Consider the following 17,653-nt stretch of genomic DNA (forward strand, 5'->3'; position numbering starts at 1 on the left):
TAGGGTAAATCAAGACGAAAGGGAGCTGGATAATGAGCAGGTGCAACTGATATTGACTACAGCAAGGTAGCATTGTAGAAATGATGGGAATGCATTGCTCCTTACATGTCTTTTGGATATGATGTATGGTTTAGAGAATGTGATTAGCCAAAACCTGACACATACACACGCTGTGTGCAGGGCTGCATAGCTCATACCCATTAAGGTGACAATGGGTAATCGCACAATGCATCCATGAAATCTGGCTGGAAAAGAATAGCCACTTCCCTGCCTGGTGTTCTTTTCATTGCTGGTCTAAACTGAAGCTTTATTGTTCAAGTTCAAGTGTATTATCATCTCACTGTACATATATACAACCAAATGAAACAATGTTCCTCTAGACCACAGTGCACCCACAATAATATATCACACAAAGTGCATAAAACTAAATATTACCACCAATAAGTTAATAAAACATAATTCAAAATGTATGTGAACTGTGACCAGACTCTGTTGCAGACCACAGGGAAATCTTGTGGCTTCACTTGGCCCTAAAAGGTATCATTTAACAAAGCAACAACACTAAGTAACAGTTGCCATGATAGGTAAGTCACCAAGATTAGAAAGGGTTCTTTATGAAATGGGAGCATCCTGGAGATAAGGGTGAACTCAATGAAAAGAGTCTTTCTCAAGAGGACAGGGGTTAAAGAAACTTGGATTTAAGTAACACAATTCCAACTTCAAGATAATATTAAAGACTGTCAGATGAAAATACTGTGGGCATATTTTATATCTTCTGAATAGAAGTGTATGAGATTATGAGAAGCAGTGAAAGAGTTAGACAGTCAGTATCTTTTCTCAGGGTGGAAATGTCTAATGTTAGAGGGCATTCATTTAAGGTGGGGGTAGGGGATAAGTTCAAAGGAGATGTGCAGGACAAGTTCTTTATTTGCACAGAGAGTTCAATTTAATAGCAGTGAATGTGTACAATATACAGTCTGAAATTCTTACTCACTGCAGACATCCATGAAACAGAAGAAAAACCCCAAAGAATGAATGACAGGAAAATGTTAGAACCCCAAAGTCCCCATTCCCCTCCCATGCAGAAGCAGCCACAAAGCAGCGACCCTCTCCTCACCTGCCCCAGCAAAGGCATCAGTATCCCCATCACCCGGCAGGCAAGCAATAGCAAAGCCCCCAAAGGGGCCAGGATTGAGAGTCCATCAAAAACCATTGCCCACCCAACGGTTCGACATGCCACAGGGAGAGAGAGGTATCACTCCTGCCACACTGAGAGTGGGATGGGTACCTTGAATGTGCTCTCCTGGGTGGTAATAGAAGCAATGTGATAGAAGTGTTTAAGAAGGGTTGTGTTTAATTAGGTTTTTAATGACGAGGTTTATTAGTTCAGAACAACATCATGAGCCTCTTCCCATATATGCCGTACTGTTTATGATCTATGAATGGCAAAGCAGAACCAGTGCTCCTCTGAGAGATAATGAGGTTTTAGGAGGTGGGATATGTGAGGAAGGTAGTGAGTGAGCCCCCTCAGTAAAGGGGGCTAATGAGGAATTGATGGTTGGTCTGTGAAATTTGGAAAAACCTGTCACATTTTGCTTTTATAACATAGCCCATCCAATGTCTGGTGTAAAACGTTTTTAAGCTTAACATTTCAAAGAAACTTAAATTACCCTACAGCAAGATGTTCCGCAGTCTCTTTACCGTCAAGTATTCCTTTTAGGGTACGTACACTAAGCAAAAGAGCACATTTATACTAATTATTATAAAGAGAAAGCACTAGAGTAATTATGATGTAAGTTTTAGAGGTAAGCTTGACAACTACAGACCCCCCCGCTCTTACAGAACAATCACTTACTTCTTCTGCTTAGTACTGCGCAAGCACTGCCGGACGGCTGTTATAACGCGCAGTCGGTGTGAACGGCGCGGGAGTTAAATTGTAAAGTAATCTTTTTTGACTAGATCCCCTAAATCGATTTGATTGAGTCTATCTTTAAAAATGTTAATGTCAGAAATACTGCGCAGGTCTGGCGGCAGAAGATTCCCCAGCCTCTTGTTGATCTTTTTACAAAATAGCCCTATTCATTTTCAGTGGGTTTAATTTTAAACAAAAACCCTTTTACGCATTTGAAAGTGAGCTGAGTCACGTTTGTTCCCACGTTCTCTCCGATGTGTCTTTTCGCGGGAAAACAAAAACAAAACACAAAAGAAATCAGAAGCCAAGTCAGAATGGGGCGCTAGCGGGGTGGGGGGGGGGCGCTCGCTAAATCCCACAGGAAACTGAAGCTGATCGGTCCTTACAAATCATCCGATCTCTGGCCGCCAAGGAAATCTCTCCGTACCACTCCTCCCTTCCATCGGGGAAAAAAATTCTGCTACTTGGCGACTTTAAAAGGGGGTTCTCCAAGGTAACTGGCGGTCAGAGCGGTGGCTGCCGATGGAGCGCTCGCTGGCTGCTAGGCTTTAGCGCGGCGGCAGCGCTGTCACACTGAGCGGCGGTGCTGAAATTGGCAATTAACGGCAATGTGGCCGCTTCTCCTGGCTCTGCTCTGGCCCTCGGCTCATCACTTGGCCAGCTGCCATCGGGGCGCCTGGGAGGGGGCAGGACGGCGGGAGGCTTACTACCTGACGGACGGCCCCTACTGTGCGAAGTGGTCCGCTGCCCCGAGCGTTGCAAAGCAGTTGAGGTTTACCCAGATCAGCGACGGTGCCGAGATGGTTAAATCCATGTTGCAGAGCAACGGCCGGGTCCTGGAGTGCTCTGTCACAGGAGATCAGGTTGCAGTCCGTTCCTTTCTGAACGACTGCACGCTGCGGGCGGCGGACTCCCCCTTAACTGGGCGGATTCTCCTGAACCAGCAGTGGGCGACCGGTAGAGCCGAGTGCCTGAGGCTGCTGCAGCTGAAAAGAGCCGCGAACTTGGGTCATTCCCAAGGAGACGTCGTTCCACGCCGGTTGCCTCGGGAGGCTCGATCCAATGAGGAAGCCGTTCTCCGCAGGAGGAAAAGAGGTTTCACTTATCCCGGGACCCTGTGGTGTGGGGCAGGCAATAATGCTAAGAGCTATGACCATCTGGGTAACTGCACTGAACAAAAATATCTTTATCGTTTTGCCGTTTCATTAAAGCGTCTTAATCCCACCGGGCGCTCAATAGTAGGATTGTTTGGCTGGATTTAAGAGTCTTAAAACCGACACTTCAACGCAAAAGTTTGCAACTACAGACTTGGAGCGATTAAGTGCCGTGCCCCATGTTGCCGGCGTGGAGTAGTTCTGGCCGTAACTCACGTTTAAAACGGAGACACGAGAGAGGACAGATGCTGGAATCTCCAGCAACAACCTGCTGGAGGAATTTAACGAACCGAGAAACAGTCACGGAATTGTCAACGTTTCGGGGTGAAATCCTGATGCCAGATTTTGACCCGAAATATTAACAATTCCTCCCCCTTACACACACACACACACACACACACACACACACACACACACACACACACACACACACACACACACACACACACACACACACACACACACACACACACACACACACACACACCACACCTATGTCGCTTTACCCGCTGAGTTTCCCCCAGCAGATTATTCGTTGCTCCAGATGCTAGTATCTGCCGTCATTTGTGTTGCCAGAACGGAACAGCCTTGGCATAACTACGTGTAAATTCCGTCCGGTTGGAAATTTGTGTTTGAAATCGTAGCTGTGAAACAAAACCAGAAAATGGTAGCAAAGCGCAGCAAGTCTGGCTGCACCCGTGGAAGAGGGCAGTGTTCCTGTTTGCTGCCTGTCTTGCTGTGGGTTTCCAGCATTTTCTGCTTTTGGTTCACGTTTGCAGCATCTGCAGCTTCAGAGTGATTGTCGTCGTTGCCGCCTGCTGTTTCCTGATTCCACCGTCAGGTCGGTAACAATTGGGTTCCGTGTCCTCCTTCAGTCCCGATGAAGGGTCTCGGCCTGAAACGTCGACTGTTCACTCTTTTCCACAGACGCTGCCTGGCCTGCTGGGTTCCTCCGTCATTCTGTGTGTGGTGCTTTGGATTTAATCGTGCTTGGGGGTTCAGCCGTGTGGCGGGATTTTACTGACTGCTCTTTTCTCTCTCTGTCTCTCTCTGTCTCTCTCTCCCCCCCCCCCCCTCTCCCTCTCTCCCTCTCTCAGGCCAGTTTTCTGAGACGGACAAGTGCTGCCGGGACCATGACCACTGTTCTCACGTGATATACCCTTTCTCTTATTCCTACGGTCACAGGAACTTCAGGCTGCACACCATGAGCCATTGTGACTGCGATACTGAGTAAGTACGTAGTGCCATTTGACCCTTACCGTTCTTCTGAAGGGTGTTACCTGGGGAGAGAACTTAATGGGAAAGTGGAGAAAGATTGCAACCATAATTGGGATGTTACAGTGGGGACGGGAGTCAGTAATGTAAGAGGGAAAATGAACACTGTAAGGAAGCATGTTAAATTTGTTGATGTCTATTTGCCTTCCCTCCCCTCTCTCACTCTCCAAATGGCTTCTCCACGTAGGTTAAAGAAGTGCTTGAGAAGAGTCAATGACACATCATCCCGGATTGTAGGTCAGGCCTTCTTCAATGTGTTAGAGGTACCTTGCTTTGACTTGGCCTACAAGGAGCAGTGTGTGGAACGGTATTGGTATGGCTGGTGAGTTCACGTTTAATGATGACACTAAGTGAAGCTGTGGAGGTTACTCGTTAGAAATTACTGTTATGAGCCTTCTCCCAGCAGAAGCATTCCTCCCAGCTGCATCAGGAGCCTTCAAAGCCAAAAAATGTGCTTCACAGAGGTGGAGACTGCTCGGAAGAGCAGCACAGAAAACAACTGTGAGGGAGGAAACCAGGCCACAGGAAAGATGTACTCCCCTCTGCCCTTTCTAGTGTTTTTAGCATTTTATTTTTAAAATTTCTGATTTTCACACCCCAGTGTATCTTTGCTTTGTCAGAGACAAATATTCCTTTAAAACAGGGATGGGGAGGAATTGCTTCAGCTAGAGGGGGGTGAATCTGTGGTATTCATTGCCTTAGATGGGTGTGGAAGCCAGGTCAATGGATGTGTTTAAAGCAGTTCTTAATTAGCAAGAGTGTCAAAAGTTACAGGGAGAAGGCAGGGGAATGGGGTTGAGAGGGATAGTAAATCAGCCATGATGGAATGGTGGAGCAGACTTGATGGGTTAAATGGCCTAATTCTGCTCCTATGTCTTATGATCTTATGGCACAAGAGCCCTTCATTTGATAAGTGGTTTTTGTAAATAAAGATAATTAAATCATGAAGGCAGATTTCTGCTATACGGTATGTATATCCTAATTATCACCCTAAACATGCAAACACGCTAAAGAATTTGTCCCACGTTGAAACAGAGGAATTCTCCTCAAAGTGTGAATTTATTTGTTCGACATGAATTTACATCCTTAAGACTCTCTGGTGAATGTAAGTCATTTGTAAATAGCTTCATTTATGTTGACGTATAATAAACCAGGTCACACATTCAAAATGCAGTTAAAACTGGGATGGAACGACAAGTCACCAGGGAACAAGGGATTAAGGATCAGTTGGGATAATGGATAAGGTAGATATACATTCATGTGTCACTCACTTCCCTTTCTGTGCACCTCAAGGTTTTTGATATCCAATGAAATAAGTTTTGATTGTAGTCATTGTCGCAGTGTAAGGACTGTGGCTGATAATGACAGCACGCTCCTACAAAGAGCATTATGACCATGTGCTCTGCAATACAATCATATGGACTTAATGGGTCTGACAATGGAGGAATCCATTTTTACTCCTTAAGTCTATATCGGTTCTATAGCAGATCAATCCAACTAGCCTCATTGCCTCTGTTTCTCCACAGCCAGAGACTTGCATTTCTTTTCCTTTCCCTTTTTGAACTCCTTGACTATATTTGCCTTCGCTACTCTCCACAGCAGTGCAATCAAGATCCAAACAACCATTGCCTAAGAAACACAAGAAAGTCTGGCAGATGCTGAAAATCCAAAACAACCTGCTGGAGGAACTCTGCAGGTCAGGCAGCATCTATGGAAATGAACAGATAGTTGACATTTTGGGCCAAGACCTCCCTTCAGGACTGAGAAGGAAGGGGGAACGTGCCAGAATAAAAAGATCGGCGGGGGGGGGGGGGGAGGAGACTAGCTGGAAGGTGATAGGTGAAGCCAGGTGGGTGGGGAAGGTCAAGGGCTGGAGAAGAAAGAATCTGGTAGGAGAGGAGGGTGGACCAGAAGAGAAAGGGAAGGAGAAGAGGATCCAGGGGGAAGTAATAGGCAGGTGAAAAGAAGTAAAAGGTCAGAGTGGGGAATAGAGGAAGGGTAAGAAAGACCGTCTTCATTTCACTTGACCCCATAGGAATGATGTTTCATTTTGTTGTATACATGTAGTTGGTATAAAAAACAGAGGTAGAGGAGTTCAACAGATAGGTAATAATTGAACCTTGGAGGGGTGAGGGATGATGAGCAGAAGGAGTCAGGTGGATGAAGGGGAAGGGTAGAGCTGGGGGATGGAGGCAGGTAGGCGATGGATGGAAACAGACAAGGCTGAATGACCTTGAACTTGAATTTGAACCTCAACTTTTGGAACCTTTACCTATCACCTTCATTCTATGACTGTCTACCATCGCAAAGTTTTCCGTGATGTTGATGTTAGTTTGGATGGTTCCCTTCTCCTCTTCAAAGACCCCAGTTTAACGTTTCATCAAAAAACAAAGTTATTGAATGTATTGCATGCTAGTCTGGATTTTTGTACACATACAAAGAGAGGGACATGAACACACCACATTTTGATACAGTGTGACTTCTAATATTCAAGTTATAGCTTATGAGAGGATCAGCTGCAGTTATATTGAATGGAGAGAAGGTTGAAAGTGATGGTATGACTGATTGCTGTTCCTACATCTTCCCTTATTCACATCAAATTAATTTTTTTAATGAAAGCAAAGTAAGTTTCTTATCATTATTACACATCTACAATGCTTAAGGAAACTATATGCCCATATCATTTATTCTCCAATTTCACATAATTCTGACTTCCCTGTGTTCCCTCTCCCTTCCAATCCATCTACATTCCTTCTATTTTCATTTCCTGTCTCATACAACCTCTCCAGTACCATCCATTTTTTGTCCTCTTCCCCCCTCCTCAGTTCCATCCACCTATTCATCCACTGATAGACTCCCCTACTGCCCTGTCTGGTTACCTCTCTCTAAATGGTTGCGATGAGGACCTCCTAACATATCAGATTCCAGGATTTGTAGCCTATCTTCTTCCATTGCATCTCTCCACCTTCACCTTCCCCTCCCCCACATGGGTCCACCTGCCCTTTTTCCTTGTCTGCTTCCATCCATCGCCTACCTGCCTCCGTCCCCCAGCTCCACCCTTCCCCTTCATCCACTTGGATCCTTCTGCTCATCAGCCCTCACCCCTCCAAGGTTCAACTATTAATCATCTGTTGAACCCCTCTCCCTCTCTTCCTTACACCAACTATCATTCCTCTCCATTCTTAGTCCACAAGACCATAAGATATAAGAGCAGAGTCCACTTCCCTCTCAGCCCCATTCTGCTGCCTTCTCCCCATAATCCTTCATGCCCTGACCAATCAAGAACTTATTAACCTCTGCAAACACCCAATGACCTGGCCTCCGCAGCCACCTGTGTCAATGAATTCCACAGACTCACCACTCTCTGGCTGAAGAAATTCCTCCTCCTCTCCATTCTAAGTGGACGTCCCTCTATCCTGAGGTTAAGACTCCCCCACCATAGGAAACATCCTCTAGTCCTGGCGCAGGGTCTCAACTTGAAGCATGGACAATTCCTTTTCCTGTGTAGATGCTGCCTGATCTGCTGAATTCATCCAGCAGCTTTTGTATTTGCCTGCAGATTCCAGTACTTGTGGTCTCTTGTGTCTCTGTTGATTTAGTGGTTACTTTGTAAAATCTTGTGTAGAGGTTAACTTTGAAATCCCCATTGTTGCTGGTCAAACATGATCAAACAGAGTTTCAGAATTAATGTCTACATAATAAATAAGCGGAAGAAACATGGTTCATTTAGACCTTTGCAAAGTAATATGACACTTTATTAATTCAGAATCAGAACCAGGTTTATTATCATTGACAAAATGAAGTGCAAAAGACGAGTGATGAGATAGTGTTCAGAGGTTCATGGGCAGGTCAGAACTCTGTTGGATTTGGGGAAGAACTGTTTTTAAAACATTGAGTTTGGGTCTTCAACTAAATCACCAATCCTAGTGAGTGGCTACAGACAGAAGAACTTTCTCAAATGTTACATCCTAGTAGATTAATTTTTCAGCTAACAATTTTCAAATGTTTGGTTCAGATGTTGATTAAATTATCTAGCGTGGCAATGCCATACAAGATTTCTTTATAACGAATACAACCATTTGGGTGTAAGGAGGGTTTTAATTGTTTCCATTCATGTTTGAAAGGTGCAAGAGGTACGATCATATTCTTGTTGCTGTACCTAGAAAGTCTGTGCTGTTTGATTACGGAGGAGATCTGATAGATAAGCCAACAATGGAGCCGAAATCCAATTCCTTTTTCCCAGCAACCTTGCCTTGGACGAGCAGCGGTCCATCAGTTACAGCCACTCCAGGCGCCGCTAAACCAGAAGCTACAAGTCAACAATCAACCCTCGGCCAAGTACTCAATGCGGCAGAAGACCTCCTTAAAGTCATGGCAACTGTCACTCAGAGCTCAGTCCACAGCAATGTGCCTGGGACTGCAAGCAGTTCTGCAAATGAGAAGACTGACATTTTGTTGGACAAAGCCAAGCAGAAGAAGAAGAAAAGAAGGAAAGGCAAAAAGAGAAGAAAGGGGAAAGGGAAGAAGAAGAACCGTAAAGGGAAACTTGGTCACAAAGGCAGCAAGGCAACAAATGCTATTGAAAAGAAAATTCAGAACAAGGAATATTTCATTGAGATTGAGAAGACAGGAAGCAGTAATGAACTTGACCGACATCTATTTGATAATTCTTTGGATTCAATGATAAGTAGAGATATATTTAATAACATGATGAATGATGAATCCCACAGAGTAGATAGCTACACACAACTGCACAAGACATCTACTGAGACAGTGCCCAAACCTAATCAGAGATTTCAGCATCACAGAATGGAAGATGATACTCCTCTCTCGGTGACACAGAATCCTTCAGCTGAATTCTATAGAGAAAATCTGACTGCCAAATTATCACACGAGCCAGTTGATGGGCATCAGTCCTACACAGAAGGAACATTCACCTTGGCGCCTACTGAACAAAACCCCAATTCCCACTCCTTCAAAAAAGAAATTTCTGTTTTAACAGTGATTACACCTCGACAAGAGGAGACAACAACTCCATCAGTTACCCACACAGTGCCCAGACAGGTGGCAATAAATTCTACGTTGAAACCAAACCACTTAGTTCCCCCAATTGGCAATGTAATCAAGAAACCACGGCGTAAAAAGGGCAGGAGAAGACACAATTTAAAATCTCGGCAAAACGGAAAGATGACTATACCAACAGCACCTAGCAAGGTTATTGGTGGAGATGTTGAAACGTAGTGTTGCAGAAAAATTCCCATTGACCTCATAACAGTGTATGTATATACCAAATCAAAATTGTACTGTAATGCATTAACATTTTGCAAATGGTGAAATAATGCATGACTTTACAGCTGATTAGTGGACAACACAGAGATAGACTAGAAATATACAGTACACAGATATTCCTTGTGATAAGTTTTGATTCTTTATTGCTTTACATTTGTACAGATGGACTTAACTGCATCATAGAAAGGAACCTTTATAAAATTTAATAAATTTAACACCTTTTAATCATCTTGCTGTGCACATTTACTTTAAGCTTACTTGTATATATCAAGCTGCCATGTTCTATTGAGCTAAATTTGCATATTTATCATAATTCACCCTTTTCCCGACAAGGCAATTTCAACAAGTGGCACCATTGGCCAGAGTAAAGTTTATAAAGGTAGCGTTTAATTATGAATGATACAGCTTGTTTGAAATGTCTTGTATGTAGATAGATTGATTAGTTGTAGGAGCAGTAATTTACAGTCACTGCCACTTCCTCTTTCAATACATACTAAAATAAAAATAACAGAACATGGATTACAACACAGGAACAGGCCATTCAGAACAAAATCCAATCAAGAACACCCAAACGCTAATCCTTTCTACCTTCACCATGTCCATATCAAATCAATCATTTGATTCCCCTGGTTGTTTCAAAAAACATTTATCCTAGAAATGATAAAGCACTTCTATAATCAAGAGATCATCTCATAACCTTAAACCTTCTGAGCATCATCATTACAACCTTTCTGGAATAGAACCATTTTGAACTGTTGGGTCCACATATACCAAAGTGTTTTTGATAATTTATTTTGTTGATCTGTTCTGAAATGCTTCCAACACTTGAGACTGGGCTTTTAATGACCTTACAGAACATGACACACCCATACTTAAAATGTATGTCTAACCACAGAAAGGGGTTGGTGGAGTCAGTCTGTGTCCTTGCTTACTGTTTGAAGCACATCTCAGTGTAATAATTTATGAGAGGAAACATGCTGGGGAATGCTCTGTGAAGGCAGGATTGGACTCATCAACAATGAAGCTGCAGCCCAATCTGCTAGAAATACTGAGTGCCACATAATGAGTTGCTGTGGGTGAATTACAGAGTGATTGGATTCTGTGGCATCATCTATGCAAGATGCAAACACTACAACTAGATGAAGAAAGGGCAATTTCTAAAAGCTACAAACGTTTGTGTGCATATGCACCCAGTGGCCACTTTATTAGGTACACTTGCTCATAAATGCAATTATTTAACTAGCTGGTCACGTAGCAGAAACTCAACGCATAAAAGCATACAGACATAGTCAAAAAATTCAGTTGTTGTTCAGACCAAACATCAGAATGGGGAAGAAATGTGATCTAAGTGACTGACCGTGGAATGATGGTTGGTGCCAGACAGGGTGGTTTGAGTATCTCAGAAACTGATCTGGAATTTTCATGCACATGGAGTTTATGGAGAATGGTGCAAGAAACAAAAAAAAACATCCAGTGAGCAGCAGTTCTGTGGGCAGAAACACCCTTTAAATGAGAGAAGACAATGGAGGCCAGAGGCCAGACTGGTTCAAACTGACAGGGAGGAGACAGTAACTCAAATACCCACGTGTTTAACAGAGGTGTGCAGAAGAGCATCTCTGAATACACAACACATTGAACATTGAAGTGGATGGACTACTACAGCTGAAGACCACAATATATGGAAATACACTGAGTGGCCACTTTATTAGGTACTTCCTAGACCGAAGAGTGCCTACTGAGTGATTTGTTGTTTGTGCATGTACTTGTGGGTGTATGTTTCTGTGCGTGTGTGTATATTGGTAGAAAATGAAGACACAAAAATATTAGTTTAACAAAAATATTCAAAGGATATTTAGGATACACAAGTTTTCCATAAGTGAAATGTAACTTCTCAAATGGTACAATGAACTGGCCTGACCTACACACTTCACTTTAAGAATCAATCACCACAAAAGAGCATAGTTTCCAGCTTTCTCAAGGTTAAAGTTTATTTATAGTGCACCTCCATGTTACAGCATTTCAGATAAATGTAAATCTGCCTTTACAAAATAACAAATCACTACCAAAATATTTTGGATACAGAAAAAAAGCTCTTATGTGAAAAAATAAACTATGTAACCGATAATTTAAAGAGTTGCTGCAGCCTTTTGAAATCCCATATTCTACACACAGCAGTGAAATAATGCTTTAAATGGTGGATCATGCTGTTTGATCATGGTTATTTTTGAATTCACTCATAGCTTGTGGGCATTTATTACTCATTAGTTGCAAGCTGTTAGAGCAAAATGAACTGTAGTGTATTTATTAAGACTCTCATAAGTGAGGCATAATCCTGTTTTATTGGAAGAAAAAATCTAAAATGCTGTACTGAATCAAATATTCTCTAATTGTTAAGTACATTTATTAATATTTTACACAATTAAAGCCATGAATTATTAATTCACAATAAGTTTATCCAGTTAACAATATAGATACATTTTATGGAACGGGTACCTGCTTTGCATTTATTGTTTTGTTTCCCCACTTAATTTCTCATTTATTTTTATATTCTCTTCTGTAAACAGTAACACTTTATTCTACAACATCCAGTGCCTTTTCAGTACATTATTCAAACGGCCTTCATTTTTGTATAGAACCTCATGATTTCGCTTTCCCCTCAAAAGCGACACAGTTGATCCACTCTTTATGCTGTTGCTCTAATTGACATTTCAATCCAACATAGACTAGGCTTAAGACAGATTCACCTCTTATTTGCCCTATACATTATTAGGTTATGCCATTGGTAGGTTAGTGGAGAAATCTTCTGGCATGTGTCATTTATAAAGTGACAAGACAGGTGCAGAATTGGGGCTTTGGCCCATTACGTCTGCTCTGCCATTTCATCATGATTCTCCTGCCTTCTGCCCATACCTTTTGACCTTTACTAATCAAGAACCTATCAACGAATGTTTTAACTATACCCATTAACTTGGCCTCCACAGCAGTCTGTGGAAATTAATTACAGAGATTCACCACCTTCTGGCAAAAGAAATTCCTCCTCACCTCTGTTCTAAATGGTTGTCCTGAGGCTGTGCCCTCTGTTCCTGGGCTCACCCATTATAGGAAACACCCTCTCCATGTTCACTCTACCTAGGCCTTTCAATATTTGATGGGTTTCAATGAGATCCCCCTCATTCTTGTAACCTCCATTGAGTACAGGCTGAAAGATATCAAATGTACATAAGAGCCAGCACAAGAGGGGAGAAAATTCCTCAGAAATTATAACTTGCAAAGTAATTCTAACCTTTGATTTGAATATTGTAAATGCATTTATCTAATCTCAACTATGCCTTTCTATGGATGAAGGGAATGGGAGTGAATGATGCTGACTGCACATGTTGTATTTATTCTGAATTCAACTGAGAAAAAAAGAGCTGCTCAACCACATATTTGCAAAACAACAGACATAAACATCCTAAAGTTAGGTTAAGTGAAAGATACCCCCCACCCCACCAAGATAATTTGCACAATGTTCCATATTTCACTCTAGCAGAGTATTCACATGCTTATTTGCATATTCACACAAGCTGCTGAAAATGCAAAGAATAATTAGACAGCATTCAGACTGAGAAAGGAAATAAAAGTTCAACATCATTATGTGCAGGAACACAAATAGAACATTGAATGACAGCCCTTCAACTACCATGTCTGAATCAACCATGATGCCAAACTCATCTATCTGCCTGGATAAAGACCATTCCTTGCTTGTTCTGGCGTCATTTAAATGAAGTGTTATGACACAGGATTCGACTGAGATAGAAGGAAATGCAGACTAAGTTTTGTTTTAAGAGCTCAGTGAAAAGCATCACAAACTAGGCATTTCAACCTAACTTGTCCATGTTGACCAGGTTGCTTAACTGAATTAGTTTCATTTACCCTTGTTTGGCCATATCCCCACAGGGATTCCTAAACTGGGGTCCACAGACCCCTTGGTTTATGGTAATACTCCATAGCATTAAAAAGTTTACGAACCCCTGCGTTTAAGCATTTCTTTATCCATGTATCTGCCTGAATGTCTTTTAAATGTCATAATTGTAGCTGCCTCTATCACCTTCTCTGGAAGCTTGCTGTAAACACAGTACTCTCATCAGCAACTGAACTTACCAAACTTAAAGAATGGAACAAGATTACAACAGTTAATTTTCAGTATCAGATTGACTAGCAGCACTTACTCTTAAGAGGTACTTACACTGAAATGGAAAAAACATTACCTCCAAGAAATGTGTTTTCCCTTTGAGGCTGCAAGTTTTAAATTTGGTAAGTTTAAAAACTTCCCTCCTCACCCACCAAATGATCTGCAGTAACTTGGAAATTCAACCTTTTAGTTCCCCCCCCAAGAAAAAAAATGTTAAAATAGAAGTGATTTGAATCCAGTGGTTATATTTCTTTTAGTTAAAATTAGAACCTGCATTTTAGAAAATGTACCAGGAGGAAGAACCTCATTCTGTATACAAAATGTCAGCTTACAAAACCCAGATACCATGGTAAACTTTGAATCACTATGGGAACTTGCCACTGAAGCATTGAAACACGAATGGTTTGGTGTATTTGCTTTATTCATGGAAAGATACAAGATAGAGAATGGAAAGCATGATAATCTGGATTAAGATTCCTTGTTTTGAAAATACAATTTAATGCAACTCTGAAGCCATAAAACTTTTAAATTATTTAAATAACAGAGCACAAGGAGAACCCCATTATTTTTCATGTAATATACTTCCCAACAATACATAAGTGGGAAGAGGCACTCACCAATAAAAAAAAGAAATAGATTATACTAGCATAAACTAGTAACTATATGGGTTTAAAGATTTTTCTTGTGTAAAATGGAATATAATTACATTATTTCAAAAAAATACTACAGTCCCCAGTGTGCATAAAGCTGCCTTCAATGCACAGCACAAGCTTGCTTACTCAAATTGAATTACAACTCCTTAAAATAAGATGCTTTTGCAAATAAGGTAACTTTGTCATGGCAGATTTACTCAACTTGCATATGGTTACACTTGCAACTGTTTGCAGTAGTTACAAAATGCCTGCTTCAATAAGCAAGATTTGAATTCACAGTACTGTACTTTTATTCAGAGCAAAAGCTGTAGGAAATTTACAATGTGAATGAAATTGAAAATATTTCTCTTCAAAATGACATCATTTAAGGTTGCATAAAATTATTCTGCAATGCAAAACAATTCAGTTTAAACTATTCTGGATCTATCATTTCACATACCGCATATAATTTCACTAACTGATCAGAATTGTTCCCATCCATGTAACTACGGCATTTCAATGCCTTTGGATACAACTTGGGACTCAGTTTTACAGGCTCATGCAAATCCAACCTATTTTAGTGATTGTGCTTCTATAAATTTAATGATTAGAGAAGTTTTGTTTAAAGTTATCTGGATAAATGGAACACTGCACTGTATCATTGACTACAGCCAAACGATACATTTTAAAATTTGTCTTATGAGTAAATCAAAACCAGAATTATCACCTCAAAATTTGGTTGAAACCGCATATTTGAGAAATACATCAGAAAAGTTTTGTTATTCTGTATTGGTTTTTTAGCTGTGGGTTAGGCATTTGTAATCCAGGTACAGGGCATTTCAAAAACGTTTCTAATTTCAGCAACAAAATAAAGGTACTGTAGGAAGCACTACAGCAACTCTCAATACTCACTAATATTTTTCCATAAGCTACACAAACCTTTAAAACAACGTAGTTACAAACTCCATTATAGTGACTATTTTCAAAAAATAAATAACCAAAAATATGGGTCTTGAAGGCCTTCAACTATTTCTGAGCCAAAGGGTATTATATTCATTGACTGATGTGATTGGAAAGAACTGCAATATATATATAGGGGTTACTATTTTGCCATAACTCAATATTTGAGTCTTTCACCTGAAAAAAATGGAACTTAATACCTCTACCAAAAATGGTAGATCTACAGTATTCCATTTTCCTGCATCATCCCTTATGAATGGAATGTGTGGGATAATTTTCTGCCAGTTAGCAGAAGCTGCAGGGTAGACTTTATGTCTGAATGAAGCAAGCTGAGCGGAAAACACCATCACATCATGACTACAGCAGCAAAAATATTACATTTCACCGGATGCTGCTGGGAAACAGCAGACCCTGTGACGTACTTCTGCAACAAACTGTTGCAGATGAAATGACATTGCACAATGGCCTTCCAGCTCATATGAGGGTGTATAATTGTTGGTGTCTGCCTTCCAGCTGTGATAACATCGAGCTGCTATTGCTACCAAGAAAACCTGAAAATTGCATGAACACAGGCATACAAGATGCATGCCACTGGAGTTCAGATACTGATAAACTGAGGTTATTTAAATCCCTCACTGCACAATCTCTTCCCTTCATACACTGAATGGCTTTGGAATACAAACACAGAAGTATAGCTAGTTGTGTTTGAATCATTTAGTATCTAAAGGAGTTTTGATAATAAAATTGTTCTGATTTAAGTTACAGAAGAAGCAGAATGTGAGAAAGTGTCTTGAAAAGTAAATGCTCTTATTTGGGGGGGGAGGGCGGGGAAGCTTATTAAATCAGGTACAATTTCTCTCTTCCCACCAGAACATAAGTACCACATGTTGGTGACTGTTTCTGTGTTTGTCAAGTTTCACCTCAAGCATAAAAAACAAGTTTGCATATACCTACTTATGTACACCATTATATGATGGAAACATTTGCATTTGTCAAGAAGCTGATAACCGGTATGCTTTACAGGGCCATCCCTTACTTAACAGTTACAAATGTCCAAACTCCCAACTCTGTTGAAATTAAAATTAGACTGGCTGTAAACTGACTTTTTTTTTGCACATGTGCAAATCACAATAGGATTATGGATATGCATTCTGTTTCAGCCATTAGGCATTGTATCCAAGCCCAGCGACCTATTCATTTCAGCATTCCAGTGACTTCCCTTGGCCTCCTGAAGGTTTCACACTTCTTGTTAAATGAGAGTCAAAGACAACCTGAAAGTAACCAATATATAGCTTAGAAAACAAATCCTTAGCCAATCAGTAGTTTTGGGTATCAGGAAACACTGAAATTAGCAGACCCAAGGGAAAGGGCAGGGGTCAAAGTTCAAATGATGTTCACGCTGCCCTCCCCTATCGATCCATTTCATCTAACAATGGTGTGGCATCACCGGCAATAGACATTGGGGTGCCTTCAATCATGGGACTGGGTGAAGGTCTAGGAGTCATCTTGGCTTTCTGTTTTCGCCTCTCTTGTTCCTTCTCCTGCAGCCACTGTTCTGCTATTTTGCCCCAGTCAACAGCAGTATGGGCAGTTGAAGTCCTAAGTCAAAAGACCAGAAACAATGTTAGGAATCTTGAACTCATAATAATGTCACATTAACCCAAAGTGCATCTCGACTTCTACTCACTTCTTGCCTGCATCTCTGAAGTTGGTATAGTATTGTATCCATCAACAGATGCAAACTTGAAGCTTGCCCTGAGATTCAGGAATAATGTTCCCATATATAGATATCCCTGTCAATTTCAAATCTTCAATAAGGCACCCTGGTAATTCTAGAGCATACTTCGGTAGATCAGGAGTATACAATAGGAAGCTGGTAAATGCACTTTTGTCACTTGCATATTTTTATCCTTCATGCACAATCTAACAAATTCCTGAAGCACAAGATTTTCATTGGGATTATAGAAACTGTATTTCAATTTTACATGGTATACAGATATTGGTATATTCACTTCTCAAAGCATATTCTGAATTTAAATGCATTATGGCAGATCCGTTTCAACTCCATTGCGTTACAATTGATCCCTATCCTCTGATACTGCCACAGACCCAAATGATGTAGTACTCACAGCTTTTTAAAGGAGAAGCCTCTTAAGGATTTCTACTATCCTTTGTGCATTTATTAATTGTGCTCCAGCTTAATATATCCTCTAATATTACTTTCCCCTGATTTTCATTCCTCACTGTAAACGTCTCA

The 17,653-nt window shown here is 41.0% G+C and overlaps 2 protein-coding genes across 2 annotated transcripts in view; one reads left to right on the forward strand and one right to left on the reverse strand.

Annotated features, from left to right (window-relative positions):
• The first annotated feature begins 2,397 nt into the window (after nt 1–2,397).
• Nucleotides 2,398–9,840, forward strand: proca1 (protein interacting with cyclin A1). The gene is made up of 4 exons (XM_072243106.1): nt 2,398–3,073; nt 4,164–4,296; nt 4,529–4,663; nt 8,466–9,840. Exons 1-4 carry the CDS (start codon nt 2,521–2,523, stop codon nt 9,580–9,582), a joined length of 1,938 nt encoding a protein of 645 aa, XP_072099207.1. The 5' UTR covers nt 2,398–2,520; the 3' UTR covers nt 9,583–9,840.
• Nucleotides 9,841–11,592: 1,752 nt separating this feature from the next.
• Nucleotides 11,593–17,653, reverse strand: part of supt6h (SPT6 homolog, histone chaperone and transcription elongation factor) — a 73,725-nt gene continuing 67,664 nt past the window's right edge. Inside the window, exon 37 of the mRNA XM_072243703.1 lies at nt 11,593–16,995. Coding sequence (XP_072099804.1) covers nt 16,806–16,995 — 190 coding nt within the window. The 3' untranslated portion in view covers nt 11,593–16,805. The remainder of the gene's footprint in view (nt 16,996–17,653) is intronic.

The sequence above is a fragment of the Mobula birostris genome, chromosome 25 (assembly GCF_030028105.1).
Source record: "Mobula birostris isolate sMobBir1 chromosome 25, sMobBir1.hap1, whole genome shotgun sequence".
In the NCBI taxonomy this organism is placed as follows: Eukaryota; Metazoa; Chordata; class Chondrichthyes; order Myliobatiformes; family Myliobatidae; genus Mobula; species Mobula birostris.

Coding starts and splice junctions, on each gene's coding strand:
- proca1 (XM_072243106.1), top strand. CDS start 2,521: ATGTGGCCGCTTCTCCTGGCTCTGCTCTGGCCCTCGGCTCATCACTTG. Junction 4,297..4,528: donor CATTGTGACTGCGATACTGA/GTAAGTACGTAG, acceptor TTCTCCACGTAG/GTTAAAGAAGTGCTTGAGAA. Junction 4,664..8,465: donor GAACGGTATTGGTATGGCTG/GTGAGTTCACGT, acceptor CATGTTTGAAAG/GTGCAAGAGGTACGATCATA.